The 27818-nt window shown below is 46.2% G+C and overlaps 2 protein-coding genes and 1 long non-coding RNA gene across 9 annotated transcripts in view; 2 read left to right on the top strand and 1 right to left on the bottom strand.

Moving 5' to 3' along the window:
* Nucleotides 1-3222, top strand: part of slx4ip (SLX4 interacting protein) — a 44430-nt gene extending 41208 nt beyond the window's left edge. For all 7 annotated transcript variants that reach the window (XM_011484699.3, XM_020709747.3, XM_004077552.5 and 4 more), the window contains one exon: nt 67-3222. In XM_011484699.3, the coding sequence (XP_011483001.1) occupies nt 67-808 (742 nt within the window). In that variant the 3' untranslated portion in view covers nt 809-3222. The remainder of the gene's footprint in view (nt 1-66) is intronic.
* On the bottom strand, nt 2344-27052 carry jag1b (jagged canonical Notch ligand 1b). Its single transcript, XM_011484700.4, has 26 exons — nt 26665-27052; nt 26217-26528; nt 20464-20515; nt 17296-17553; nt 16667-16727; nt 14876-15006; nt 14686-14805; nt 13158-13271; nt 12959-13072; nt 12774-12887; nt 12399-12445; nt 11793-11966; nt 11336-11486; nt 10571-10735; nt 10369-10482; nt 10170-10283; nt 9935-10048; nt 9369-9485; nt 8743-8770; nt 8372-8457; nt 7748-7861; nt 7557-7666; nt 5893-6135; nt 5243-5374; nt 4928-5069; nt 2344-4158 (listed from the first exon to the last, which is right to left on the bottom strand). Exons 1-26 carry the CDS (start codon nt 26719-26721, stop codon nt 3683-3685), a joined length of 3660 nt encoding a protein of 1219 aa, XP_011483002.1. The 5' UTR covers nt 26722-27052; the 3' UTR covers nt 2344-3682.
* Nucleotides 26414-27818, top strand: part of LOC110016549 (uncharacterized) — a 57912-nt gene continuing 56507 nt past the window's right edge. The window contains exon 1 of the long non-coding RNA XR_002291879.3: nt 26414-26546. This is a non-coding gene — a long non-coding RNA (uncharacterized LOC110016549). The remainder of the gene's footprint in view (nt 26547-27818) is intronic.

The raw sequence follows: 27818 nt of genomic DNA, 5'->3' as shown, positions 1-27818 counted from the left end.
CCCTCCAACCCAACCATTCCACATGGTCGCTCAAAGATTTGTTCAATTTTTTTTAAACTCTTTCAGAGTCAAACAAACGACATTCCAGCAGCAGTCCCTAACTGGGCAAACTCACCAGAGAGAACCTCCAGAAAAGGATCAGGGAGCAGAAATACATCCAGAATCTGTGCCCCAATCTGCTGAGAAAGCCCTCCCAGAAGCAAGCCACAAAGTGCTTTATGGTGGCTCTGCAGCTGAATCTGAGGCTCCGATATGGGCCATTCATGAGCAGAAACCAGAGGCTGACAATAGTCAGACTGACGGCATTCATGTAAACAAGGCCTCGTCAGGTTCCTGCCAACACCAATCGAGACACAAGAACAGTAAGAGGTGCAAGCCAAGCGATTCAGGGGAAGACCACCCCTCACAGCAGGCCAAGAGAACATGCCTTGAAAGATCACGAGCCACAACTCAGCCCCACTCCACTAAGTGCTCCTCACAAACATCCAGGCTGGAGGAGCGTACTCCTCTGCTGCCTGCTCCTCCAGCCCAAGCCAAGGCAGAGTCCACGGCTTTCCTCGAATCGGAGAGCAGAGAAACCACAGTGGAAGTGGAGCTGCTTACTCCGGAGAAACGGACCCAGATCGCCCCCCCCTCTAGCAAAAACACAGCGCAGAGAAACCAAAACATGCTTGCCACAAGTCTGAGGGGCCTATCTGTCAAGCCTGCATCCACAGACGCCTCTATTGGTTCCAGATCCATGCTTAAAGAGAAGGGAAGTGAAAATGTGCCCAGAGCCTCCAGATTACGGCGACAGAAGAGGTTCTGAGGGGGAGAGGAACCGGGGCAAAGAACCCTGACGCCACACAGATAGAGATGATACTCTGCATGTCTGCGGTCCACGTGATCTCCTCAGATGACTGCTGATACGCGCCATGCTCTGGTCATACCTTTCACACACACACACACACACACAGACACACACATCAGAGTGTGAATACTTTGTCGATTGATACATGACCATTTGGGTTTCGCTTTGTCAGATACTTGAAACAGACTTTGCCTCCACCCTTAAATAGCAGTGGTCAAGAGAGGCTCGCAAATGAAAGTCAAAAACCTTAAATTGGAGTTTAGATTTGGTTTTCTGCTGAAGAATGGGAATTTCAGACAGGCAGGAGCCGTGCAGTACGTCATGGCTTGCAGTCTGAAACGCTGGCTCCTCGGCGTCTGAATGCAGTCCAGCATCCGTGCTGGAGCTCTGATTTGATTGATAGTAAATTCCAGATTTCTGTCATTACACTTTTCTTATGAATATGGATATTTTTTTCCCCTAAGGTTTTATTCTTAAACTGTTTGCTTACGCAGCATCCCGTCTAAATCTAATATGTGCGACGGTCTGAACATATGGGTGGTATTCAGAAACGGCAGGACGGCTTAAGTATCACCAGTAAAAATATGGCTGCTGTTGACAACCTTTCAGTCTGTTGGCTTGTTTAAAGACGTATGACTAGTAGGTTTTTTGTTTTTTTTTCTATTTTAACATTGTAACTGAAATAAATTCCTTTTTTGCCAAGAGGTAAAGAAAAGTCGCTAAACTGCTGCAAAGCTGTGAATGTTTGCCAACACATTTGGCTGAAATACCACAAAATCTCTTGGAGTTTTCCTCACTCAGAGCCCAGACGGGATGATGTTTATGGCAGTTTGGACTGCAAGGTCTGCACAGGAGCTGTAAGAGGAGATGAGCCATACCAGGAACTTTTTTTTGGAGTCTTTTTTAATTGCAGTTGCTAATTCCCTGCTTTACTTTAGTCCTGTCAGACGCAGAGTTTGTGTTAATATCAGTTTGCCTCTCAAGACTGGTAGTTGGACCGGTTTTAAAGTCCCACTCAATCGTCTTTTGATCTATTTTGAAAGCGTTCCCAGTGGTGCTTTTGATGATGCCGTTTTTAGCCAAAATGAAAGAACCTGTCATTTCCTGGGACATAAATTTTGCAGAGCAGCAGGAGTTCATTAGAAATTCACCTCCGAGTTGGGGGCGGGATTGTTGGCACAGAGCAACCCCGTCCCCACTTCCCATCACCCATCTGTTAACACACTCTCCTGCCAGCCACAACCCAACATTAGCAGTGCAACAAACTTGGCCAGCAATGTCGGAGCTGTCCAGCCGTACAGTCTTGATCCAGATCCCAGCTCAGATTGTCTCCGGCATAGAAGAGACTCGAACCAATGCAAGTAGCCACAAACAGAGACGTATAGCTAGAAACCTGCTGTGGATGCAGGTTGCCATCCGTGGCAGACGCTCCACCATTGGGCCTGATGAGTCACAGACAGACTCTGCACTCATTCTTCCAGAAGAAAGACGACTTTAATTCTCTTTTCATACAAAATATTTAATAAATATGACTTTCAAAAATATATTGCCAGCTCATCACACAATTCTCAAGTTCATAACACAATATTCAAAAAAAGGACAAATGTTGCCATGATTTCAAAGGGGTTAAACATTAAGAGCCTAATTTCTGTTATAGAAAGTGTGCACAAACAAATCAGAAAGGCAATGCAAGGCGGTGTTTGTGAATGAGTCCCATTGCCCCTTTACTGTTCAAGTACTCACGGCCTAGCTTATGGCATTACGCTGACTAAAGCAGATGGGAATTTTTGGCGTGTCATGGATTGACTTGCCTTGCAAGCTGGTGGCTTTTGACAGCCTTTGAAATATATTAATGGGTTAAACTTAAGCTGCAGAAGAGTTTTTGTTCCCTTAAGTATAATATCCATTAGTGGCAAGCAATATGTCTGCCACCACGTCCAGCTCTCTCAGCATCTGTGAACTTTCGTTGTCCTAACCTTAGTTGAACTCACTTAAGGTCCTGGCAACAAATAATGAAATGTCAAAAACTAAAAATAAAAAGTTTTCAGGCCCAAAGTGCCCAACTTTTGTCATCTGACAAATTTTACGTTTTTTTTTTTTTTTATTGAATTCATTGAAAATAAAAATTCAATGACAGAAATGTAGGCTTTAAACTATCAAAACCTTCAATCTATACAAAACATAAATAAAAGGAATGATAAGGCTCTTGATTATTAAGTTAATAAATCAAATATACACAATGATTAATAAAAAAAATGTACATATCTACAGGTTCTAAATTGTCACATATATTCATTTTGTTGCAGCAACTGCTGACATTGAACCAACTCTTGTCCCTCCCCGCCCATCCAAAAATAAAAATAAATAATAAAGTGGATTTCTTTTTTCTCATTTGACAATTGCTGAAGTTTAAAGCGGAGAAGGCACTTTCTCCAAAACGGAACTAAAACATTTACGAAGAATAATGACTGGATCTAGTGCTGGACATGTCAGTTTTAACCACCGGGCGACCCTGACACCAGGGCGCCCTTCCACGTGTCCGTCGAGTCTTTTTAAGAACGGGAAATGAAATGCACAACAGAACACTTTTGCACGTTGTTCTGCAGTGAAATGTAGACCAGTGCCTTATAATTCCAGCCAACCAAAGCAACCGTCACTGCCAGTGTAAGCCAGCTTGTCAGAACTTAAATTAACACGGGGAATATCGGAAAATACTGTGGGGTCACAACAGACACGAGCGTTTTCTAACTACACATGTCAACGTTCCCCGGTTTTACCCACCACCTGGGTGTGAAGGCATAAGGCTTGGTTGCTCAGCAACACAGCTGTCTGCTATACAATGTAGTCCATCCTGTTTATGCTGTTTGCTGTCTCCAAGTCTCTGTTATCCTGTTTATTAGTCCAATTAGGATGCTTGGATGTGGAATTGGGGTTGGAGATGGGCGCCTTCTCGTCCTTCTCCACCAGTGTGTAGGCCGGCTGTTTGGCAAAGCGGCTCTTATGCAAGTGCCTCTCCTTGTCGTCCTCATCCCCTTCCGGATGGTTTGTCCTTATTTTGGCAATGATGGAGTTCTTGTTTTCGTAGTCTTTGATGGCCACCGTCAGGCCGACGTGCTTTTCTATAGGGTTCTTGATCTGGTTGAGCTGCTCTCGCACATTGTTGGTCGTGTTGTCCTCGGAGCCGTTTGCAGATGTCCCGTTGTGGTTGCTCTGCTTCCGCCTGCGTCGCATGCACCAAAGCAAAACGGAGACCAGCACGAGCACCCAGATGACGATGAAGATGGAGCTCAGGAGAGGCACAAGGTAATCTAAAGAAAGAAGAAAGACGAGTCAGTTTTGACTCCTGATAGAAAGCAGAACGCTGTGCTGTACTGCAGCTTCAAGAGGGCCAAAACAAACCAAGATTGAAGCCGCAACAAGGAAGGAGGATGCGCTAACTTGGCCAGGGCTGCAGCCAACAGTCAGCGTGTTAATAAATGGTAAACAGGGAGGGGAGTCCAAATAGCTGCAGCGCAAGTCGTGTAACAGTGAAGTAGTGCTATTTTTCCCATAAATATCTACAAGATTCTGTTGTAGCCATTGGAGACAGCATGTATATTTATACTGCTGATCACTACAGACTTTTTAAAGTCCCACTCCCATCATCTTATGATCTATTGTCAAAGCGTTCCCAGTGGTCTTTTCATTATTATTATTCTGTTTTGTTTTTTTTTTTAGCTAGAATTGAAAAGCCTGTCTCTTTTTCTAGGATGTAGTTGCTGCAGAGCAGCAGGAGTTCATTAAAAATTTGCCTCCAAGTTGTGGGCGGGACCACTGGTCACCCATCCCCCCTTTCCCATCACCCATGGCTGAAAGCTCCATCATCAGAAAAACATCACAAGAACGTGTTATAAACTCCAAAGACACCTTTTTCATCCGAGAAGGTGTTCAAACAAAAATATATTCTCCTCCAAACATTTTTCCCCCCATTACTCCACCGCTGCTGCCATTTATTAGTTCAACTTCCATCTAAGCTTCACCCACTTATTCCTTCCTTACTCGTGGGTTCAAGTCTGAAACAGATTTACTTATACATACCCGTTTTGCTGGGGCTTGGCACGCGTACTTCCACAATGGCAGATATGATTGTGTTGTTCCCATTCCGCTTGCTAACCAGGTCGATGATCATATCTGTGATCTCTTTTATGGGGCTGCGGTCCAAGCTGTGGTCTTCTGTCGACTTCACACAAAGAAAAGGCTTTCAAATCTCAACATCCCTACTCTTTGATCCAAAAGTTGAACCATTAAAAACATATTTTTAGGCCGACATGATGCACCTCAACGAGGAATCCATATCTTTTTTTTTTATATAAGGTGAAACATGGAAAACCGAGAACCGAAGGCTGAACTCACAATGCAGACGTGGATCTCATTGCTGGCCGAAAAGGACGGGTCACATGTTATGAAGAGGGATTGCTCCAAGGAGAAATTCTTGACTACATTTAAATGCCTCAGCTGGTTGCACACTCCTTCCACAGTCAAGCCCTGCACAAAGAAATCAAAGAAAACACGTCAGCAAATGGAGAAGTAAGGGAATCCAAGCTGAAGAATGGGGAGCTATGCTTGCATTTTGGCTGTAGGCTGAATATACTATCTAGTTGAAATGTGTCTAATTTAGATTAAGACCACAACTTGACTAGGCTTGTTGCTATTGGCTTCCATGCTAATAGGAAACTGGCAATTGATCATCCTTTTTGGTCACTTAGCCGCCAGTGGTCTTGTTTAGCAACAATCCATATGTACTGAAATGAAGCCGACAGTGCGGTTGGGTTAGAGGCAGACTGGTAGGAGTTGTAGTCATGATGAATTTCAGAGAAAACCAATAAGAAAGCTTCCCACAATTCTTTGTGGCCAAATTCCTCTTGTTGTGGAGGAGACCTCTCGAAAACCTAATCTCTCACAATTTTCTGCTCTATTTGGTAATGAGTGAAGGTGGAAGAAAAGGAGGAAAACTGACCCATAGGCTGTTTGTTTTTTTCTCTTTGAGCCTCAGCAAAACTCACCGATGGCATGATGTCCTTGTTGAAGGTGAAGGTGATGTTGGCGCAGCTGCTGTCCTGGTAAGAGGAGCTGGGGTGGCACTTGATGGGGGGCTGTGCCTTGACGTTGGAGTGCCAGCACTCTCCAACGTCCAGGCAAGGCTTCACAAAGCAATGGCCGTCCCTAATAGGGAGGCAGCTCTGGCCCAGTGGACACCCACCTCGACCTTTACCACCCGGTGTGCAAGGTCTTGGGCCGCACCACATCTGTAAAGAAAAAAGAAAAAAAAACGTTCTGTCATATAAGGGATGTCCCGTTCAGGTTTTCCCTGTTTAGTATTTTATTAACCTTCTTTCGTTAATTAACACTTAAACGATGTACGTCTGGGAAGCAGCTTCAACAACCAACCAAAACCATCACTTAGAAAGAAAACGTCAACCATGAACTAGTAAAAATAGGCAATAATTAGTTATGAGAGAAGGTTTGGTGACTGTCGCTTTAGGATCTTCAGAACTATTGAACAGTTTATCGGACGTGATTTAGATCTCCATTAAAATTTCTCAAAAGTAATAATAATGAGTTTTAATGACTAGCTCATACCAATTAACCATTCTTTTGGTTATTTACGACATTCAAGTATTTATTTTTATGACTTTCCCAGAGCTTGCACTTTGTAGACGGTCCCTTGACGGCCGCCTCACGGAGAGAGCCGTTCTCAGTAAAAATGAACAAAAACACCATCTTTTTTGATTTAAATTGCCTTAGTGGGTCTTTGCGTAGAGACAAACCCATAGAGACACATGCTGTCAGTTGTAAATGTTTATTAAAAGTCTTATTGAGCTCTCAATCTAGTGGCGTATTCTGCTGGGCTTCACAATGATAAATGTTCCGTTTACCATTTGCAGACTTCTAGTAGAGTGTTTGTATGTAACAATAAGCTTGAAATATACAGCGCTGATCATAATGATAGAATAAATATCCGACCCCAGATCAGGATTTAGTGTCCCAATTGCAATCGGGTCGGAAATAAAGTGATCAGTCCGGATTTCTGATTACGTGATCGGATCGGGACATCCCTAATGATGCTTGTCTCGCCATAAAATAGGGTTGTTTTATTCCACCTGTTGGCCAAATGGACACCTTTCAAAAGCTAAACAATGGACATTTTAGACGGGTGTCGCTGCTGCGCCCCCCAAGGAGGATTTTCATGTAATAGAGATGGATTTTCACCCTTCATGCCAGATTTTCTGTAGTTTTTTTTTTTAAGAAGGATTCACCAAACCTGGCTGTAATGTGCAAAAGCATGGGAACATGTGGGTGGAATCAAATGATATCACAGAGTATATCTTACAGTTCCGATCATGTTCTGCCCATGAGCTGCACGCGTAAAAAACCTTTGTTTCTCTGTTCTTGAGCTGTAGGACACTGAAACGGCATCCAACACAGTCTTAGCAGTACCATTGTCTTTTTTTTCCCTAAACCATCTGAATTTCGAGTTTGACGCTGAACTCCACCCAGATCTAGTGTTGAGGCCCCACCCAAAAACGAAGGCAGGGTTTCACTGGAGGACGACAGAGTCTCAATGTTTCCCACAACACTTTTGCTTTAAATTAGTCCTTTTTGCCCAAAATCAAAACCAAATATTTGAATGTTCATGGATGAGCGTTGACGTTTTGTTTATACCAACCTTCGTGCACACAACTTTTCCATTGGAGCACTGGCAACTGTTGCAGTCTTCTTCCCATTTGGTTCCATCAGCAGCAACGTGTCCGTTAACAGAGCAATGTTTCTTTGTGACTGTGTTGAAAAGACAAAAATTTACACTTAAGGACTTTATATGAAGCTAAAAAAATGACTTTTTCTTTTCTGAAGTCCTACGTTTTTGACAGTGGGACCCGGTCCTGTCTGGGGGACACAGGCAGCGATATCCGTTGATCTCATCCACACAGGTGGAACCCAGAGCACAGGGAGAGGACTGGCATTCATTGATATCTGTCAGAGAGGAGAACAACCAGAGAATGGAACCGGTTTCTGCAAGTTTCAACAAACAGGATTTAAATAAATCCAATTCCACTGCTTTGCTCTCTGAAATCATGTTATTTGAAAAAAAAAATGCAAACAAAAACCCTGCTTTAAATCCATCTTGGACATTTTTGCCCCTTGCAGCGATCAGAAAAAAAGCGCTGAATTAGCTGGTATGCAGGAGCTGAAGGCTGGACTCTGCAGAACAAAGGCGTTGCAATGGGAAAGAATGTGGCCATCTGAAAGCCTTTAAGAGGGAAAACAATCTGTGTAATCAGTGTCGGAGAGCATGGCTGATTAGCTGCTGGCCTGCTAAGCCGGTTTACCCCTGGGACAGCATCACGGCCTGGTGGAGTGACACCAAAATGGTTCAGCTTGGCCTGGAGCCCATTGAGCCCTAGACGGTCAATTTCAAAACTGTGACGCTCCGGCAACCTGAAGGGCTCAACCCGGGACCGGAGGGGAAGGAATAATACTCACTAATGCGACAGTCTGGACCCGCGAAGCCTGGAGCACACTCGCAGCGGTACCAGTTGTCCCCATCCACACAGGTTCCACTATTATAGCTGCACAGAAGAACAGACGGGACAGTTTTATTTGGATTTGAAAAAGTGTTGTTCCAAAAGACGATGAAGCTGGGATCCTGATCGTTTTTGACTGGAGTCTCAGGTGTGTTTTGGAATTCTACACAAGATTTCACAAAACAGGGTTAAGCCGATTGCATCCCAGGAATGAAAGAGGGGAAGACGTTCAGCTCCCAGCAGCAAGCGAGCATGCAGGTGAGGACCAACACGAGGTGCAGCTTGTTTACATCTGTTGAAATCTACAGGAAATGTTTGGCTTCCACTTACCAAGGGTGTGGACTGCAGTCGTTGGTATCTGCAAACGAAAACAGAAAGGGAGGGAGACAAAAGAAAAGCAGTGAGTGTGTTGTTTTTCCTTTCCTCCCTGTTGTAGGAGTGTTCAGTGAACATGACAGCAGAGAGCACGTCTGAGCTTGAGTGCGCAGAGGTGTGGTGAGCGCCGCACCACCCCATTACTCCGCTTTACTGGCGACAGAGTCGACTCGCACCCTTAAAAACCGAATTCCAGCTCCCCTCGCCATCGTCCACACCCAAATTCCCACCCCCTGCCGTTCCTCCTTGACATGCAATAGTTACAGAGGAATTTAGGTTTGGGAGCACACGTGTGCAGGGCAAGGATCCCAGGAAAGTTGGGGAACTGGAGGAGGGCTGTAGAACAAGCAGCCATGTCACTATTTGGACTGGAATACAATGACTAGCGGGGAGGAGAGGGGGGTGTGTTGGACTCTGAGGAACGGTGAGAAACATCTGGCTCCACTTTCATGAACAGCCCCCCCCCCCAATACTTTTTACGTATTGCTAGCAACAGCCTGGGAGAAGGAATGGATAATTTGAGGTAAAGAGGATAGAGAGGCGTTTCTTTCTTGGACCGTCCGGTCGGCCTTTCCACTTACTCTGAGTGCATGTGGGACCCTCCCAGCCTTCCTTGCAGACACAGGTGAAGGATTCTCCCTTCACCACGCAGGTCCCTCCATTCTCACATGGGTTGGGAAGACAACTGGAGTTTTTAGCTGAAGGAAGGAAACGGAAACGGTTCAAAAGCAATCATGTCCAAAACCGCCGTTAAATTCTACAAACTTTCATCTAGTCAAGTTAAAAAGAAAATGGTGTTTTTAACACATTCTTGTGGCATTATTCTGATGACGGGGGACATGTAGAAAGAAAATTCAGATTAAAATTATCTGAGTATTTCTTCATTCAAATCCTTGTGAGTTAGGAGCAGACAGCATTAACGTAATGAAATCATAATGAAAGACCACTGGGAATGCTTTGGAAATAAATCGGGGCGGGACTTTAAAGATCTGCCGACACGCATCTGTGGAGAGCCGACTGGCGATAAGAAGTGCTGGTAAACTGCAGAGTTTTGATCGAATCTGATGACACGACTGTGATCTTCCAGGAAAACAACCTCCATGTGTCTTAGTGAGAAAATCAAGCTGCTGTGAACAAGGAGACACACCTATGTTGCACGTTGTCCCCTCCCAGCCCGGGGAACACCTGCACTGGAATGTGTCGCCCTCGTCATGGCAGGTCCCCCCGTTGTTGCACGTTGCTTCATCACACTGACTTTCACCTGCAGGCAGCATTGAAAATCCAAGGGTTTCTCAGGTGAGCGGTTCATTAAATGCTGAGCTCATACCAGCCTGCAAGTGCGGACTACACAGAAAAAAGACGAAGGCGGGCGAGGTTCTTACGGGAGTGGCAGGTTTTTCCCTTCCAGCCGTTTTTACACTCGCAGAAGAAATCAGTCACCAGGTCCCGACATGTTCCTCCGTTATGACAGGGGCTGGTGCTGCAGTCATCGATGTCTGCAGACAGAGCGTTCACACCGGAGTGTTATTCATGCGAATGAAAAAACTGCATCTTGGGCAGAGGGAAATTCCTCAAACGTACTTATTTCGCAGTGCTCGCCTTCCCAGCCGTCGGCGCAGATGCACTGGTACACGCTGACTTTGTCGATGCAGGTGCCTCCGTTGTGGCAGGGGTTGCTCTCGCAGTCGTTGATATCTGCGATTCACGCCAAAAAAGGCGATCGATGATGCGTCAGCAAGCCTGCATCTGGTTTTTTGAAACTGCTAGGTGGTCCTGGACTTACTTTCATGGCAATAGGTGCCCCTGAAGCCCTCCTGGCACTCGCACGTGAACTGTCCTCCGGCTTGGCTCCGGCAGCGACCGTGAGGTCCACACACATTTGACGAGATGTAGCGCTCTCCTCCCGGTGTGCTGTTGGATGCCACGGCGACCGTGCAGCTGTCAATCACTGCAGAGAAAACACTCAAAAGTCAGACAATCTCAAACAATTTTTTTTACTTTTTATCCTTTTTTGGGCTACTTTTGGAAACAAAATCAAATGAAATGCTAAAAAATTGAGAAGTACCTGTAGGGAGGAATAACTGTGCAATGGTTTCTATGCTCTCTTCCCCCCTCGCCCACGTCTGATCATACTATATGAACTAGGTGAATCGTTCATCTAGGAGGACGAGAATCGTACTGTCTAACTGCAGTTGGTCGACTCATGCAATCTCACACACAAACTTAGAAAAGGGCACTCAGTAATTGAAGGGGAAAAGAACACATTACTGAGAACACACACGGCGCCATCATCCTTTTACCCAATTTTTTAGCAAACTCAGAAGGTGGGGGAAATGACAGACAAAACTGAGCTCAAGTGGGAGAGACCCGGCACAAATGTGTTCACCTCAGCCAAGAAACCTCAATGCAAGAAGCTTAAATACAAAGTATGGCTCTCTGGGGGAAACCGTGAAAGCTTGGCTCTGCTCAGCATTTTTCTGGAACACGCTACGCCGATATTCTTTCAGATTTCTTCTCGGGGGGGGGGGAACCTCTGGAAAATATGCACCTGTACATGTGGTGGTCCGACAGTGGTCTTTCAGGTGGGAGCAGTTCCTGCCCTCGTAGTCTTCTGGACAAGCGCAGACGTAGTCATTGGCCCGGTTGAAGCAAGGCGCTCCATTCTGACACGGGTTCTGGGAGCAGTAGTCGATGTCCAGCTGAGAACAAGAGGTATAGAAAAGAGAGAGGGATGAGCCTCTACCGAGCTTCAGCTAGAGGAAAACCCTCCCTGCAGGCTGTGCCAGTGAGCACCACCCGCTTAGGACAGGGAGGGGGAAAAACTAAGGCAGCGATGCAGGAGCTGTCTGGGCTTCAGCACTGAGGAATGCATCGCTCCACGGCCAAGAGGCGCGTCAGCGATGCAGGCCAACTTTAGAGCTCGTTCTACGGAAGTTTAAGGAGAAACTTCTTTAGGCTTCCAGTCGAGCCAAGGATGCAGCAAAGGCTTCAAAGTCTGGTCTCACCTGACAGAGGTTTCCAGAGAAGCCGGTCAGACACAGACACTGGAAGCCGTTCACCTCATCCTGACACCGCCCCCCGTTCAGACACGGCGAGCTCGCACACTCGTCGACGTCCCTTTCGCAGAGCTCGCCGGTAAAGCCAGGCGGGCAGAGGCAGCGATAGCCGTTTACCAAGTCCTGAGGGAGACAAGAGTGGAAGCAACCTCATGACCGCACGTTTGATGAATGGCTTTGCAAGGGTGGAGTCCAAACTATAACTGTCAAACCAAGGGGCACAATAAAAAACATTTTCGGGGGGGTACTTGGCAATAATTTCAACATATTTTCCTGGCACAGGTTCAACTCAATAATGTTTATGGTAATTTAATCTAGTTTGGTCAAGAAATCTCTGTCCTAGCCTGAGAAACCTCTGTGAACTCCTTTCTTAGATTTGATTTCAGAGAAATTCCACTGCTGGTTTGAAGCAAACAGTTTACACCAGCTATTTATATAACCGCTGTAAACAGCTCCGGCATTGACTGCAAGACACAATAAAGAAAAGCAAGCTGGCAAACAAGATGTAGTGATGCATGATAAAGGTCGGGTCTTTTTGGAAAATCCTTCACCCACCTTACAAGTTCCTCCATTTTGGCACTGATCCTTGCAGTCGTTGATGTCTGCAGGAGGGAAAACAACAGCGGATTACTTCAGTGCAGCCCGGCGGCGCGGCGCGGCTTTTCTTTGTAAAACAGGTCTGTGCTTCACGTTTCCATCAGTTTAAAAACGACGCAGGAGAATGCAGCGCCAGAGCTGGATAATGCAGCCCTGCAAAACAGAGTATTGAGCAATCGCATCTGCTGCCAAGTGAAAGTAGAGCTGGGATTGTTCTGAGCCGTCTCTAATGCACCAATTTACACTCCAGGAAAAACCCTGATGTACGCCGCATGCACACGGCAAATGGAAATAAATTCATGTGAAGCAGGCGTGTGCTGCGCTGCAACTCACTGATGTCACAGTTCTGCCCCATCCAACCCGGGAGGCATTCGCAGAAGTATCCACCAATCAGGTTGCGGCAGGAGTTGGCGTTGACACACGGCTTGCTGTCACATTCATTGGCATCTGGAAGGACAGAAGGGTTTGGTGGTGTGCACACGTGCCGTTGACGAACACGAGGAGGCCGGGTTTCTCACCTATCAGGCAGGTCTTTCCTGTCCACTGTGAAGGACAGTGACACTTGTAGCCGTTGACCAGATCCTGGCAGGTCCCTCCGTGACTACAGGGGTTGGGGGAGCAGTCGTCCACATCTGTACATGAGAAAGGACACCTGGTTGGAACCAGCGACTCTTCCCTGCAGGATTCCTCAGGTTTGATTGGACCAATTGATCTTACTCATGGAGCAGGAGGGGCCACTCCAACCTGGAGCGCACCGACACTCGTACCCTTGACTGGTTTCCGAGCAGCTCCCCCCATTGGAGCAGGGATTGGAGAGACAAGCCCGTTCCGCTGAATGAAAGAAGAAAAAAGCCTGGACATTATAAACCTGGCGTTCCAAACAAGAAGTGGCCCCAAGAAGCCAAAATCCTATAGACCTGAGGGAAATGACAATAACCAACCTGGCTCTGATACCTTTGTTTTTTTTCTTTTTTAGAAATGTTCTTGATAATCCTGTTTTTTTTTTGTTTTTTTTTTAAACAATATTTTTTCTGTGGTTCAACTCATAAACTGGTTTATTGGATGCCTCAGGTAAAGTAGGGAGAGCCTGCTGGCCCCCACATCCAACATCCAAGAGGTTTGACATATTTCCTGTAGCCCGCTTTAAAGTGGTAAGGGTGTGGCCTTCCAACAAGCACACTTCTGATTGGCGAGATTGATTGCCATAGAAACAATGACTCTTTGGGCGAATAACTGCTTACTGACCACGTCGGAGTCTGACACGCTGGATCCAATAGCACGAAAGAAAATGGCAACTGAACTGACCTTATTTGATTGGAACCAGAAGTTAACCATTTTCTATCAGTGATGTCACACTTACTCCAATTCTCATTTATAGTCATTGGTTATGAAGAAAAATAAAATGAAAAAGTGTTTGAGCCTTTTCTCCTTGGATCTAAAGTCTATTTCTCTTTGTTACCACGATAGATCCAGGGGTTTACCCCCCCCCCCCCTTCCCGGTCAAAAAACCCGCTAAGAAACCCTCCCCCCCATCTCCCTGTCATTACCCAGCAGACCACACCACCAGGAAATCATCTTTCATGCTATGTTGACCTGACCAATGCACCGTGACCCCCCCCCCCCCCCCCCCCAGTTCTTCTCCACAGAGGCGGCACACGATGAGAGAGTGGCGGGATCGGGACAGCCCCGGCCCTGCAGCAGCCCACTTCAGGAAGAGCGGGTCTCAAATTAATCTAAAATGAATGATTCACTTAAGAAGGCAGTTAAGGGTGATCAGTGAATGCCTCTGTGGGGGGTGGGGGGCTGGGAGCGGGAAAGATGCAGCCTCCGTTACCACGGAGCCCGGCATTCCTCCTGGCCGGCAGACCCGCTGCTACGAAGGGGCACGGTTTTCTGACATCCCCGCAGTTAAGCTGTCAGCGCCCGGCGCGCCTCAGATTTAATGAGCAAAGACCATCATCTCCATGGTACGTGTTGGCTCAGCTCCACACACATCTGTCCAAAGCAGCTAAGGGATGACCGGCCTCCAAAGATCAAACCCGTGGATTACCTGACTTGGGGGGCCACTTATACTCAAGTGGAAACAGATTATTGCGAGTTACCACCTCCTCTGATTACAAACTCTGGTCACCTCTGACCTTCAGTCTGCAGACTCAGTCAGCCCAGAATTCTCCCCCAATTGTAACCGCAAACCCGTTTCTGAGAAGAAACCCAACATGCTCTGGAAATGAAGCATCCAACTCACCTCTCTCACAGTTTGCACCCGAGTAGCCCTCCGCACAGGTGCACTGGTACTTATCAGGTCCCGTGTTGATGCACGTCCCCCCGTTTAGACACGGTTGGCGAGTTCCGCAGTAGTTCAGATCTGAGGAAATGAGATATGTTTTAGGATTTACCTCGGTCACTTTAGCTGAAACCAAGACAGAAAAAAAGACCTTTATCGCAGAGGTGTCCTCCCCAGTTGGTCTCACACAGGCACTGCCACGGCTCCACGCAGGTGCCGTGCACGCAGCCGGGATGAGGGATGCACTTATCGCAGTACTGGCCCTGCCAGCCGTACAGACAACTGCAACACAAAACCAGGCGGTCAGCGGGATCCGGCGAAGCCCCAGCAACTTCACAGCAGTCGGGTTTGGTAATCCCTGTGGGATCTGAAACCCTATTATCCTAATCTCACACTTATTCCTTCACAAAAATGTTGCTGATAATCTGAGCTTAACGAGCTGCGCTGCGGTACGGACCGAACAAAGAGGCAGTATTCTCACAACGGGCCTGAATCTTTAAAGACCGCAAATGAATTTTAAGCAGCAGCATGTTTATGCAACAGCTTTGCAACAATACGTGGGCATTTGAACAAACTTGGAAAAAACAAGGGAGCACACTAAATTACGGCTCCATTGGGACCTTTAGCACAGCTAACATTAGTATGCAGCCAGATGCTCCCACTGTGCCTGTGGCTTGGCAGGGAGGAAGCCCAGCCCTCCTCCCGGCTGCTCCGCGGCGGCTCGTCCTCGTTCCCATGAGTCAGAAGTCAGGCTCGTGCCCCAAGGTGGAGGCGGAGAAACAGCCTGCTGACCACTGAAACATCCCGGCCCATAATTACTGATAACGGCGCCTTGTTCTTCCTCTGCAGTTCAGCCTGGCTGATAAGTCTGCTCTTTAAAAAAAAAGGTGGCAAGGTGGTGATGCAGATGCCGCCTTAGAGCTCGGCTACAGGAAACGCCGCGTCCCTTTGGTGGAACGGCGCGCTGATTAGCCCGCAGGAACGGATGGACTGAAAAAATAAACGCAGCACTTAAGCGAACCTCAGTTTCTGATTTTTAAAAAATGCAGCAGGAATAAGTGGCGTGATCCCACTGTTGTTTCACATCCAAATTATCAAGGAATGTGACCTCAGACGCAGCCCAGCTGAAGCTCAAAAAACAATACACAAAAGTCTGAGGTTCTACTTAAGAGGCAACAATTCAATTGGCTTAAAAAAAACAAACTAAAAAATCATTAATTAATGACAGAGATGTTGCTCTGCAACTAGCGATGTAGTGCTGTTGTTGGACAAGATGCTAATGGTGGGAAACGGCTCAGGGAACACAATAGAAACTGCAGAGGAGCTTTTTTAGAAGCTCTGTTAAACCTGGAGCTTTATCAGGGCCACACCTGTGCAGAAACAAGACGATCTCTTCTTGTGGCCATGCAAGCGCCCACAAGAAACCCAACCAAGTGGAAGCTTGAGAACAAAACAAAGCTGCTCCACAAAGGGAGCAAACCTGATCAGCCCTGTGCTCGATACACAGCCAAATCAGACAACTAAGAAACCCACAGAGGCCGTCGCTGTGGGAGGAGTTGGACAGTCAGGGGGACGAGGAAGACACACAGACGCTGCGATACATAAAGCTCCGGCTCTGATAACCATCTGTGCTGGATTTTCTTTAGGCTGTGTGGACAAACAGCATTAGGAAGCCATTAGCTACACAAACAACACACTTTGAGGTTCATCTAAACGATGCACACAGCTCATTTTCTGCAACGAATCAGAGCAGATAGGGTTCTTCTCCCATTTTATCATCTCCAAAGCACGGCAGAAGATTTAGAAGAATCTACATTTGTATTTGTGCTCAAGTCTTGGTCCAAATGTGTTGGCCAAAAAAAATCCAAGGAAAAGAAAAAAAGGCAGAAGAATCTGAAAGGGTAGTTTTCATCATGGAAAGGAGGAGACATTGATGACTTACTCGCATCCACCTGGCTCCTTGCACAATCCATGCTCAGTGCTGCAGCCCTGGCGGCAAATAGCTAGATGTAAAGAAAATATGTTTTATTGCCAGAAAACACACAAACATTTTAACCCCTTTGACGCCAATTGATTGGTTTTTGCAAGCTGCTTCCGCTCTAAATGTGCCCAAAATGCCATCCTTGTTCCTCAGTTGATTCACTTCCAATAAGCAAAGGAACATTTGCCAAAGTTTCTCCAAAGAAAGGTCAGAAACCAAACACCATCCGGTGTACAAAGATCGCCCCGCACCGAATGAACATTTTCAGACGGAAATCTTGGAAAATGTGTCCAATCTAAGGTAAACTGTGCGAAGATAAAAATATGTTTGTACCTACTTTGTACTTTTACCATAATTTAGCGTCTACTTAAATGCAAATCAGGAGTGACTTTTTTCCCCCATAGTTTGAAAACAATTTATGCGTCAAGGGGTTAAATGTCAGTTTTTGTTAACATCAACCTTGTCCAATAGAAACCCCAAAACTAGCTTTTTCCAAACCCTTGAACTGATGGAGTGTTGTTTCAGACACTGCATCAGCATGAATCACTGGCTGTTGTGTTCATGAGTGTTCCACCATCAGCAGGGCTTACCTGTGTTGCAGTCAGGTCCAGACCAGCCTTCCAGACACGTTTTGTTTCCATTTCCGTCACACGTGTAATGCCCAAAGAACTCGTCCCTGGGCCGACAGAACTTGTTGCAACCAAAGCCAAAGTAATGGTCGTCGCAGCGAACCCTGATTTGGTACTCGAACTGAGCAATGGGGCCGTTGTGGGTGCGCCGCTGCCAGATCTGGCTGGGGTTGATCATGCCCGACAGAGAGGCTTTCTCTATCAGCTTCCCTTCAGCACCTGAACATAAAAACAACAGTCATCTTTCCACCTTTTCCCCTCCCCTAAACACAAGTTTCCATGTTTGTATGGAAAGGTGGAGTGCAGCATCCTACACTCTGCCTTTGGGAGTTTAAACGTTTTTTTTTTTTTCCTGATCATACACTGAAAACCAAAAATGCCCCAAAAATTCTGACACAAATTGCAGAAGATCTCCGAGATTGCAGATTATATGTAATTAAGGCAACTATGTGTGCAACAGGAGAAAAATACAAGGAGGAAGTGCAGCGAAAAGTAAGAAGATGCCTGTAATGAGCACTTTTATCTGCCTTTTTTCTCACGCTCCCCGTCCCACCCTCCCGTTGGTTTCTGATTCCGAGCTTTACAGGCTGAGGATAAATACTGGACTGTAATGTTGCTCCCTGCATCTGCTCAGGCGAGGAAAGAACCGCAGTCTCCATAAATTATGGTGTGAGGACACCAACGCCGCAGTCACTCCTGGGAGGCCTGCCAGCATGCCATCAGCAGTTTTTTGTTTTTTTTTCCTTATGCATTTTTGTCAGCTGCAGTCAGAATAAAGTTAGCTGTTTGAAGTACCAATCTCTGCGAGTAGTGATGGCAACGGAGGTAAAGGAGCAGCCTGTGTTGTGATTGTAAAGTACACACAGACTTCGACCCAGAACCAGACTTATTTTCTTGTCAAACACGACGGGGTCAGAGCTCTGTCAAACGGGCAAGGACTGTGCCAGGAGCCAAGGCTTCTAATGAGCTTCACACGCAGAGCAAACACGCTGGAACTGAGCAAACACGCTCAGACCAACCTCCAGACACCGCACCGTCTGCTTACAAGCCCCACACACACACACTCGCACCGCTAATTCACTCGCACACGCCGCGCTCGCTACTCCACGTCGAAATCTCCCACCTGGGAGTGAATGAAAAAGATGTCACAGTCATTATTTACCGAGGCTCACACGAGCAGAGGTGGACGACCGCGAGGCCAACGGCTTCTCTGCGCTGTGATGCAACGAAGCCAAGAGGGGGATGGTCCTGTCATTCATTTACTGCAAAGTGGCGTAAGGAGGCTCGTGTGGCGTTCTGAACTCACAGGGCCCGGCGATATTTCACGAAGGGACGGGATCCAGAGCCGAGCTGTGCGGCATTTCTGCAACCACTGCTAACCTTTAGGGCCAGGGGTAGCAGCGCTTTGCTACCTGCTGCCTGGCACCGAGAACATTAATACAAACATCTTCAAACATTCATCTAAATCAAAAGGCCAAAAAATCTTTAGTCAAAATATTTACTAAGCCCTCCAATGCTGACCTGCCCTCACTGGCTTCTCTATTGGTTTTTTTTCCATAGCAACCATTTTATTTTTTGGTCGTCTGGGGTCAACGAACAGGTCTTTATTTATTTTTAGTAGAATCTGCAAAACTAAACTTTTGGATTTCCCTTTGCTTGTATTCCTAATATGTTCATATCATATGTTATATTATTTGATTCAGCTTGAGCCAACGATTCATGCATTAGATTTGCACGATATTCCAGAAAAAAGACATGCTAGCGAGCTCGCCACGCTAATGCCATGTTTTTGCTGTTCCAAAGCAACAGCTTCTAAATACAACACGTTTCCCAGAGTAGCTTTACCAATGAGGCTTGAGGAGTTAGATCAAAATCCCTAGGAGGGGTTCAAATCAATAGGGTGGAAAAAAAGATGACAGCATATGTCCAAGGTCGAAGGTCAACAAAGCTCCGTTTGTGGTTGTACACTTAAGGTGACGATCGCTTGTACCAATGTTTTCTTTTCCCACAATGTGCGAAAAAAACAAACAACACAATTTGCTACAAAAGTGACCGCCAAGCCGTAGATCCTGTGGCCATCCCATCATAATTTCCTTTGAATATCCCGACGTGCGCTTTGGTTTCATTAGTGGTAAGAGATGCATTTTTTTGACTGTTTCTCCTGCTCTGATGTCATCATTTTTGAGGGAGGGGGGGGGGGGTCGTTCACTATGCCCCAAAATTTGTTTTCAGCAGGTATGTGCACATTTTGGTGAGTTTGAATATTTGGCGGTGGGAAATATTTGCTCAAAGGCACAATGAGACAGAAGAATTGTGAAGACGAACTGATCCATACAGTCCAGGACGGCTGCAGGGCATGAATACGAGAACCAAGATGACAACAGAGCTGAGAGTTCACCATAATGAGCTCAGAGGAGCTTACACCACACAACCATTCTGGGAACTCTTCACACCACCACCCTAATGGTTCTCCAGGAACCGGCAAATACAGCATAAATGACTGAAACCATGTTGAGCTCAAGCAGACAAACATGTCAGACGAAGTCCTGGGATCTAAACACATCCTCCTCCACCTTCACCCTCAGCCAGAAGGTTCCCATCCGAATCCAAAACCAGAATTTTAGGAAAAACAGCGAAAGCCTCGTGTTGCACATCAGAGAAAGTGAGAACTTTTCCAGACAGCACACCTTGCATGCTTGCATGCATGCAGCCTGCAGGCTGGTTACAGCCAGAGGCTCCTGGAATCGGCATGAACTCTTGAGTTTCATGCCTCAGTGACAGCAGGACGATGTAACCCCGACCCCAGCTAGCAGCCCCTGCCATCCGTCACTGTCCCAATGAAAACATTTTCAAAAGCTAGTGGGGGGCTGGCCTGCCCTCCTCTCCAATACCACCTTAAAAAAAAACGGAGATGACTCTTTCCCGCCTGCGTTTAAAAAAGAAAAGTCCCACTAAGACACCTGTCAGCACATTTTAAAGAGATACAAACATGAATCCCTGGTATGGAGGAGTGGAGGCAGCTCAGGGGGAGCATACTTCCTTCCTGACCTTCAGCATAACTGCTGCTTTGAGTACAAGGAGAAGACAGGAGAGAGAAGATAGAGATGCCAGACAGGAAGAACTTCTCACCGCTGGTTTCATTGGTGAAGTCCCAGGCCTCCACGATCAAAGTGTAGGACCTCTGATGGAGAAAAGAGATACAAGGAGTTAGAGAGGAACAAGGTCTCTGCAGCAGAAAACACGAAAAAGGGATGAGACAAAACAAACTCTGCTAAGAAAGTAATGACAAATCTGATCTAAACTAAAGAGTTTCAGTTCAGCTGCTCATCCACCCAACAAGAGATTGTCTGATTTAGCCAAATCTCCACGAACCATCTTATAAAAAGGTCAAGAAAAATTCAATAGGAATTTATTCAAAGGTTTATTTTACCTTAAAGAGAGAGATTTAGGTCTACAAAATAATCATACATTTGTTTTTCACAAATATTGATTCAAATGTGGTGAGGGAAGTTCTAGTCTTTTGAGAAAGACACACTCCGTCCATCCGTTCAGAGCATGGAAGAATTTTATCAAATGATACATTTAGGAAAAACTGGTGATGATGGCCTGAAGCTGCATTCACACCGCCTCTGCAACACGCCTTCAAGCGTCCAATGAAAAGTATGTAAGCGCGTAAATGCATTTTTTTGGGCTCTACATACAAAATACATGGCTACTGAACATGCGTTGAAAGTGGAAACCTGGTTGAACTTTGAGCAATCAGGGACTCAGATTGTGTAGGGACGTATAGATGACACCAAGGGTTTGTGCCCGGTTGGAATTGGTTTTTCATACATCGGAATACCAAACCTCTGTAGGCCAACTGTAGGCGGCAGACGTGCGCTAGTAAACGGCAGCAAAAGAAAAAAAGTGTTAAAGAACGTACATTCTTGAACGCACGCCACATTTCCGGTGTGAAAGTAGCAGAAGAGGAAGTACTTCAGGATTCTTTTTGAAGCTATGCAGAAAAATAATTCATATATGTGTGAAAGACATGAAGAAAAATGACAACAAAGGAGGAGAGCCTAGAGTGAGTGAATGAGTGCCTCAGTGTCAACGGCCTATCTGGATTTCAGCGCTCCCAAAAACGCCTCGTCTGATTCAAAGCCAGTAGCGCTCACACCAATATCGGTTTACACACTGACCCTGCTTTGTGCTGCAGCCCGGAGGGCTCGGAGTAGCAACTGCGACAGCTCAGGACAGAGCTAGAGGGAAGGGATAATCCAGCCGCGGTGCTCAAACCTCCTCCAGATACCTGTCCAGGAACAGTTCCCAACAGAAAGACAGGATTTCTGCTGTGCCACCAAAGTCCTGGTTGCTGCTACGAGTTCATGTAAACAAACCCGCTTGAAGGAAAACCCCCTGATCGCCTTTCAAACGAAGAAAGGAGCATGACTCACTCCTCCTCCTCCTCCTCATGCCTTCACCTTGTTTTCTCAGACATTCAACTTTCAATCTTTCCAGAAACATTTGTCTCAACACCTGCCAGTATTTCACAGAACTGGAATGCATCCTTTCTCTGCACCAAAGTTGACTGAAAATCCTGACATAACACGAGTGATTCGGCAAAGATGTGATAACAGGTCACCAACTGCAAAGGTCTAACCTACAGCTAGTTTAGTTCAGCAGCAGAGTCTGTAGGCTTTCACTGTTAAGTAACATTATACCAATGCGTTGGTGTTGGCTTCCTTTGTTCAACCCTCACCACAGCTGCAAAACAGCTTTTTCCCCCCATTTTGGGGATTCATTTTCAAGCCTCAGCAGCTGTGTCGTCACAATAGGTTCTACCACTCAGCTCGAAACTGCTGCAGGGTTGGGATGACAAGGAAGAAGAATTCCCACCCATAACCGCCTCCTAAAAGTTGTGACGTTACTCTAAACATGGAAAAGCAAATGTAGTTGTAGCAGAGTTAAAAATGTTTAATTGGTTTTCCCCTTCAGGTGACATCCCTTCAGTGATCTGCACACGGTTAACACCCTGTTTTTGCTTTGCTGAAACATGGCAGTCAGTCGCAGCAGCAATAGATCCCGGCCAACTGAAAATGTCAACAACTGATTCACCTTTGGCACTGACGCAACTGAAGCCCCGCTCTGCGGTAGGTTCTAAGTTGAAAAGATTATCAGCCAATTCTGGTATCCCCTACAACCAGAGTGTGATTGTACCCATATTCAGAGGGCACTTAAGGTCTCAACACATACAATTGCACATCCACAGGAACAGGAAAACACGCCCTCATCTCACACGATTTGGACTTGCCTTGAAATGGAGCCGTTGCAGCGCCATCATCTTCGCAAACAGGAACACGCATTATTCTTCCCTTAAGACGATTAAAGGTGTGAATGCAAAGAGAAAAGATGCCTTAAATTAAAAGGTCAGCATTTATCTGAGTATTTCATAAAGACCCTGAACAGCTCACAGGGTCATTCATCATTAATGGCACACATTCGTCTTCAACCTAAATATTTGCTTGATGAAAGCTTGCTCCAGTCTGCCTCCTCATTCACTAGCACTCCATAACTTCTTGGCTCTTATCAGCTTGCAACCGTCTGCCATTGCCAGGTTCGCGTTTCCCAGGCTCCCAGCTGACTCACTCCTTTGCTTTGAACTATAGAGAGCACACTCCCTTTCGCTCTTACACACACCACACTTGTGTATGTGTGTGTAAGTAAGTGTGACCATATGTCTTTTTATCTTTCCTGGCCAAGCAGACCCTGTCCTACAGACAAGCAACATAAGTGATAAAGATCCTTCCAGTTCAAGTCACACGCACTTGCCAAAGAACACTTCTGAATCCTCTCAGTAGGGGAATTTTCCTAGCACACACTCCCATCCTGTCCTCCACTGAAAACTGAGCCGTCGTATGTACCATTAGTAAGAAATCTAACAAAATACAAAAGGCGAGCTGTGTCTCATGGAATAACAGGGAGAAGCCAAAGGTTGAAATGAAGGCGAGGCGCAGCAGATTAGACCGCTCTAGGCCTTCACTCAGCACAGAGGAAATGTAAACACTCCAGTCAAAGAGATGTTGACCCTCTGTATCAGTTTTCCTGAGACAACCACTTCAATGGTATCCATCTGCAATCTAACCAAAGGCTACTAAGCGTCGCAAGCTTTTTGCCTTAAATCCCAAGGATCAGTCACGAAAAGCCAACTCTCGTGACCAGAGTCCAAAGCCACTGAAAGGAAGGAACGCATCGTTTCCCCAGAGATTTCCATCACAACAAGAATTTGAGAAAGTGTTCTGCACAATCAGAAGCTCATCAAATAACCTGTTGGGTCAAGTCAGCCGAGGATACACCAGCATCTCACCCTGGATGGAAGAATCTCACCTTTTGCCAACCAAATCAGGACACTGCAAACAGATTTCTGGCAGGCAAACCAAGGATGAAAGCCCGATCAAGCATTAATCAACACAAGTGGTATACTCTCCTGCACAGGGGTCACCAACCATTAACGGAAACCAAAACACGGCACAGGTTATTTTAATTCAATGGTTTTAGAACGCATGTGCTTTTATGCAACCTGAAAACCAGTCTGATAAGCAGCGAAGCAGCCACAAACAGTTCTGTTGCGTCGCACTGGCAGGCACTACAAGTATCCCATAAAAAATAAAAATAAAAGGGAGAGGAGGGAAGAAAAAAACAAAACACTCCTCCGTCTCCTTTTCACATTGGTAATCGGCACTTAACTGCCACATCAGAGGAGTACATAAAACAAACATGTCATTACTCCACTATAAGCCGGCGGCACTTTTCCTGAAGGCTGAGCGTACTATTGTTCTGCGACACACCTGATTTGAGTTCTCAGACTCATCAACAAATCAATCAGGACGTCCCGACACAGAGAAGCCTGACAGCATTATTTATGATTAAACATACGCAGAAGGAAACTACGCAGTGTCACTGAGACACAATTAGAGGAGGGTGGACTCGTCTTGTGATGAAAGGAACCGCTCCAGCTTTGACAGAACACGGTCAGTCAACGTTTTTATTTCACACGTGGGAAAATACGCTGAGGTGGCCAAAGAGGCAAGGTCACAGTCTGCCACAAAGTCAACTTCATCACTGCTGAGTCTACGACAACTGCTTCCTGTTGCTCGTCCTACGCTGGCATTACAGCTGCACTGCCTCCATTATGCTCCATAATCCTCACTGTAGTCACAGAGGGCACGCCATTGTTCCCGCTTGATACACTGTGAGGGCCACTGGAGCCGGGACCCTCACTCCTCTGTAGAATAAAAGCCTGAAGCAGAGTCCCTAAAACACCAGCTTTCTTTTGTCAAAGATGTCCATCCATTCAGTTCAGCTGGACGCTTGGCTCTTGCCCTACCTGATCTAAGCGCATGTGTGCAGCCTCATTAAGTGCAGCAGTTACGGTGGGTGGCAAGGTTAAAGCGATGAAATGCCTGGGGTCCAACCGAGCATGACTTAAACAAAGCCCTTTGCCTGGACAAGAGGCCAACTTCATGCAGCTCACAAGAGAGGATGAAGGGTAGAGGAGGGGGAGGGCTTCATGAACTCTGAGGACCCAACAGCCCAATTGCACCACACCGCCATCTGTCCACAACAACCAATCAACTGATGAAAAGGACAAAGAGTGATATCATACCTAACCTGACAATTGTTAATGTGCACTGAAGTAGAGCACTTGAAGTGAAGGATCATAGAATCCGGGTCTTTTCCCCCAAATCTCGTCCCAATTCATTTTTTGTTTAAGCATGCTCACTGAATTAGAAGGTTGAAATTCAACAGCTAAGCAATTTCGACTCTTGGGGTTAGAATGCAAGTGTCCTGTCAATTTCAAAACCTCTCCAGAGGGACTAATTCCCAAAATCCAAGATGAAACCAGTCAGCCAGCTCCAGCTCAAGTAGGCTTTATGTTGCTATGGCACGAACATAAACAGAAACCCTTATTTAAAAAAAAAAAATGTGTGAGACGATCCCATTTAATGGGAATACAATACCACATCTGACAATATCAGTTTACTCACAAAAAAACCCAAAAAGTCATTTTTTCCTTCAGAAAAATGAACCTGGAGGATAAATCAGAAACTTTTAGGAGTTTTTCAGCCCAGTACAATGCTCAAAGTCGCATCAACAACATCCACAAGATAGGGGGTAAAAATAGCCTTGATGTAATTGGACACACACATACCAGCAGACCCTGCCTTTCAGCTATCAGGCACAGTGGAGGAGTTTGTGGGCCAAGTTGTGGGGCCAGTCAGTCTGTGAACAGTCCTTTTTTTTTTCACTGCACAGAAATGTGCTCCAGCATGGCAAATCATCTCCCTCACAGGGCTCCAACACTCCCACAGGCCTGTCAGGCCCATTTATTCAGCTCCACAAGAAGAGCTGACAGTTAAAGAAACCAGAAAGTTGGTTTGCGCACTGGAGTTGCTGCACTGTGCAACACCACCAGCTGCCTGGGAGACTGATGAGGAGGAGGAAAAGTCTGCAAGAACTTTTCATCTCACTTATTGCATGGAGCCAAGCAATGCTGACATGTTTAAAACAAGCAGTTTGCATAAAGGAAGTTTCTACCACTTTAGACCTGATGGTCTCAGTAAAGCACAGCCTGGTTTAGAGGCAGGTTTGACACCCTGTATGTGGACAGGTCTAGGCCTGATGGGAACGTTTCTGCACCTGGTGGATTAGCGCAGGTAATGAGGAGCCATGGGGCCTTTCTCATCAAGGACTGAATAGTTTGAGGTAGTTGGGATTTCTATGCACCTTTTTTATTAGGGTGATTGGCAGGTCTTCTCAGCTAACTGTCATACAAAAAGGCTTTTATTTTCTTTAAAAAAAAAATTTTTTTGTGGGGGGGATATTATGTCTCCACTCACCGGCCAGGCAAAAGAGAAGGGCAAAACTATCAAGGATTCCGTGATGTCATTCCCCACTGCGCTCTTGAAAGAAAACGTATTCCCTCCGAGGACCGGCGTGGATCCCACTCCGAAGCTGCACGGCCCCGCGGCGGAAACCCGCGACTGGTATTCCTTCAGACACACTTTGAAAAACGTATCGCACTCGTCCCGCGTGCACTTCCTATCCGCGGCGTTCCGCGTGCCATCACAGCACAGGCCGTTCTGCAGCTCCCCGTTGGCGTTGTGCATCGACAGGATCTGGATCTCGAACTTGCCCGTTCCCTCCGACACCTGCAGGGAGACACAGAGGTGAGCGCAGCGGAAACTTTGATCTGTGCAGGTATGGGGGCGCGCGCAGGCAGCGGTTCATCCGTGCGCCTGGCTGAACCGGGTGACCTCCGCCGCTCACGGCAGCAGATTCACGTACCTTGAGGAGGAAGCAGAGGAGAAAGGCGGCAGCCACCGAGCCCCGTCTCCAAACCATGCCTCCGGACTGCTGTCGCCACTCGTTTGTACTAGTCTTCTGGCCGGGACACGGCACCACAGCTCCCCGCTGGTTTACGCATGCACAAGTGGGAAACCACACTTTCACAAGAAGCGGAGCACGGGAGTCATAGAAGACCTGTTCCTCGTGCGCCCCACGGCCGATCCGCGCGCCTGCTCTCCCGGTTATCCGACAGTGTCCACTTGTTGCTGAGGAAAGTTTACGCAGAAGCCATGCGGCTGCCGATCCCACCGCTCACTGACTGACTGCTGGTCGGAGCTGGAGTTCAGCTTCACAAGTTCAGGGAGGGATCACGGAGGGCCCCGGGCCTTAATATTCATGAGACCCGCCCCTCCTTTCTGATCAGGACAATCACAGCCAAGGCTGAAGACTTAAAAAAAAGCTGAGGAGAAAAGATAGTTTAGGAAAACCTCATTTTACCAAATCTAAATTCATAATTCTATTGACATTTTTGTAACATTTACAGCTTGTAAAAACTTTAAAGTATGAACATCTATATTTTACATTCTCTACATAATCCGGTTTCAAATCTGCATCCATCAAGGATTTTACCGTAGAATCATGTGAAAACTGACCTTGGATGGAAAAAAAAAAAAGAAAAGAAACTTAATCAAAAGAAAAATGCTGAATGTGGGAATTCTGGGCATTTGGTCCTTGTGGAAAAATGCAGTAAATGTAGGAATGCAAAAGGGGAAGTTTCAATGTTTGGAATCAGCTCTGCAGAGGAAAATCTGCAAAATTCATACACAATAAATCTAAAGTGAACAAAAAACAAAAATTTAGGATCCTAAGGTTCTTACTTTAATTGTTTAAATGCTCATCTGTTATTGCCATATGATCCCAATTGTTTCTGAGAAAAACGTTATTTTTCTTTCTTAAAAGATCGCAATTTTCCGCCAGGCCACAGTTGAAAATAAGAACTTTTTTTCTTAACTAATCTTGCCCGAATAATGATGAAATAAAAATGACCACAATTAAAACAATCCAATGGGAGCGTCATGTCACAGATGTTCCTCTGTGCTAAACCAAGGAGAAACTTCCACACAAGCAGAGATGTTTCCAAATGTTTTCCCTGA

This window comes from Oryzias latipes, chromosome 15 (assembly GCF_053564925.1).
Source record: "Oryzias latipes strain Hd-rR chromosome 15, Olatipes_Hd-rR_3.1".
NCBI classification, from domain to species: domain Eukaryota; kingdom Metazoa; phylum Chordata; class Actinopteri; order Beloniformes; family Adrianichthyidae; genus Oryzias; species Oryzias latipes.
This window is presented reverse-complemented; position numbering and strand designations above follow the sequence as displayed.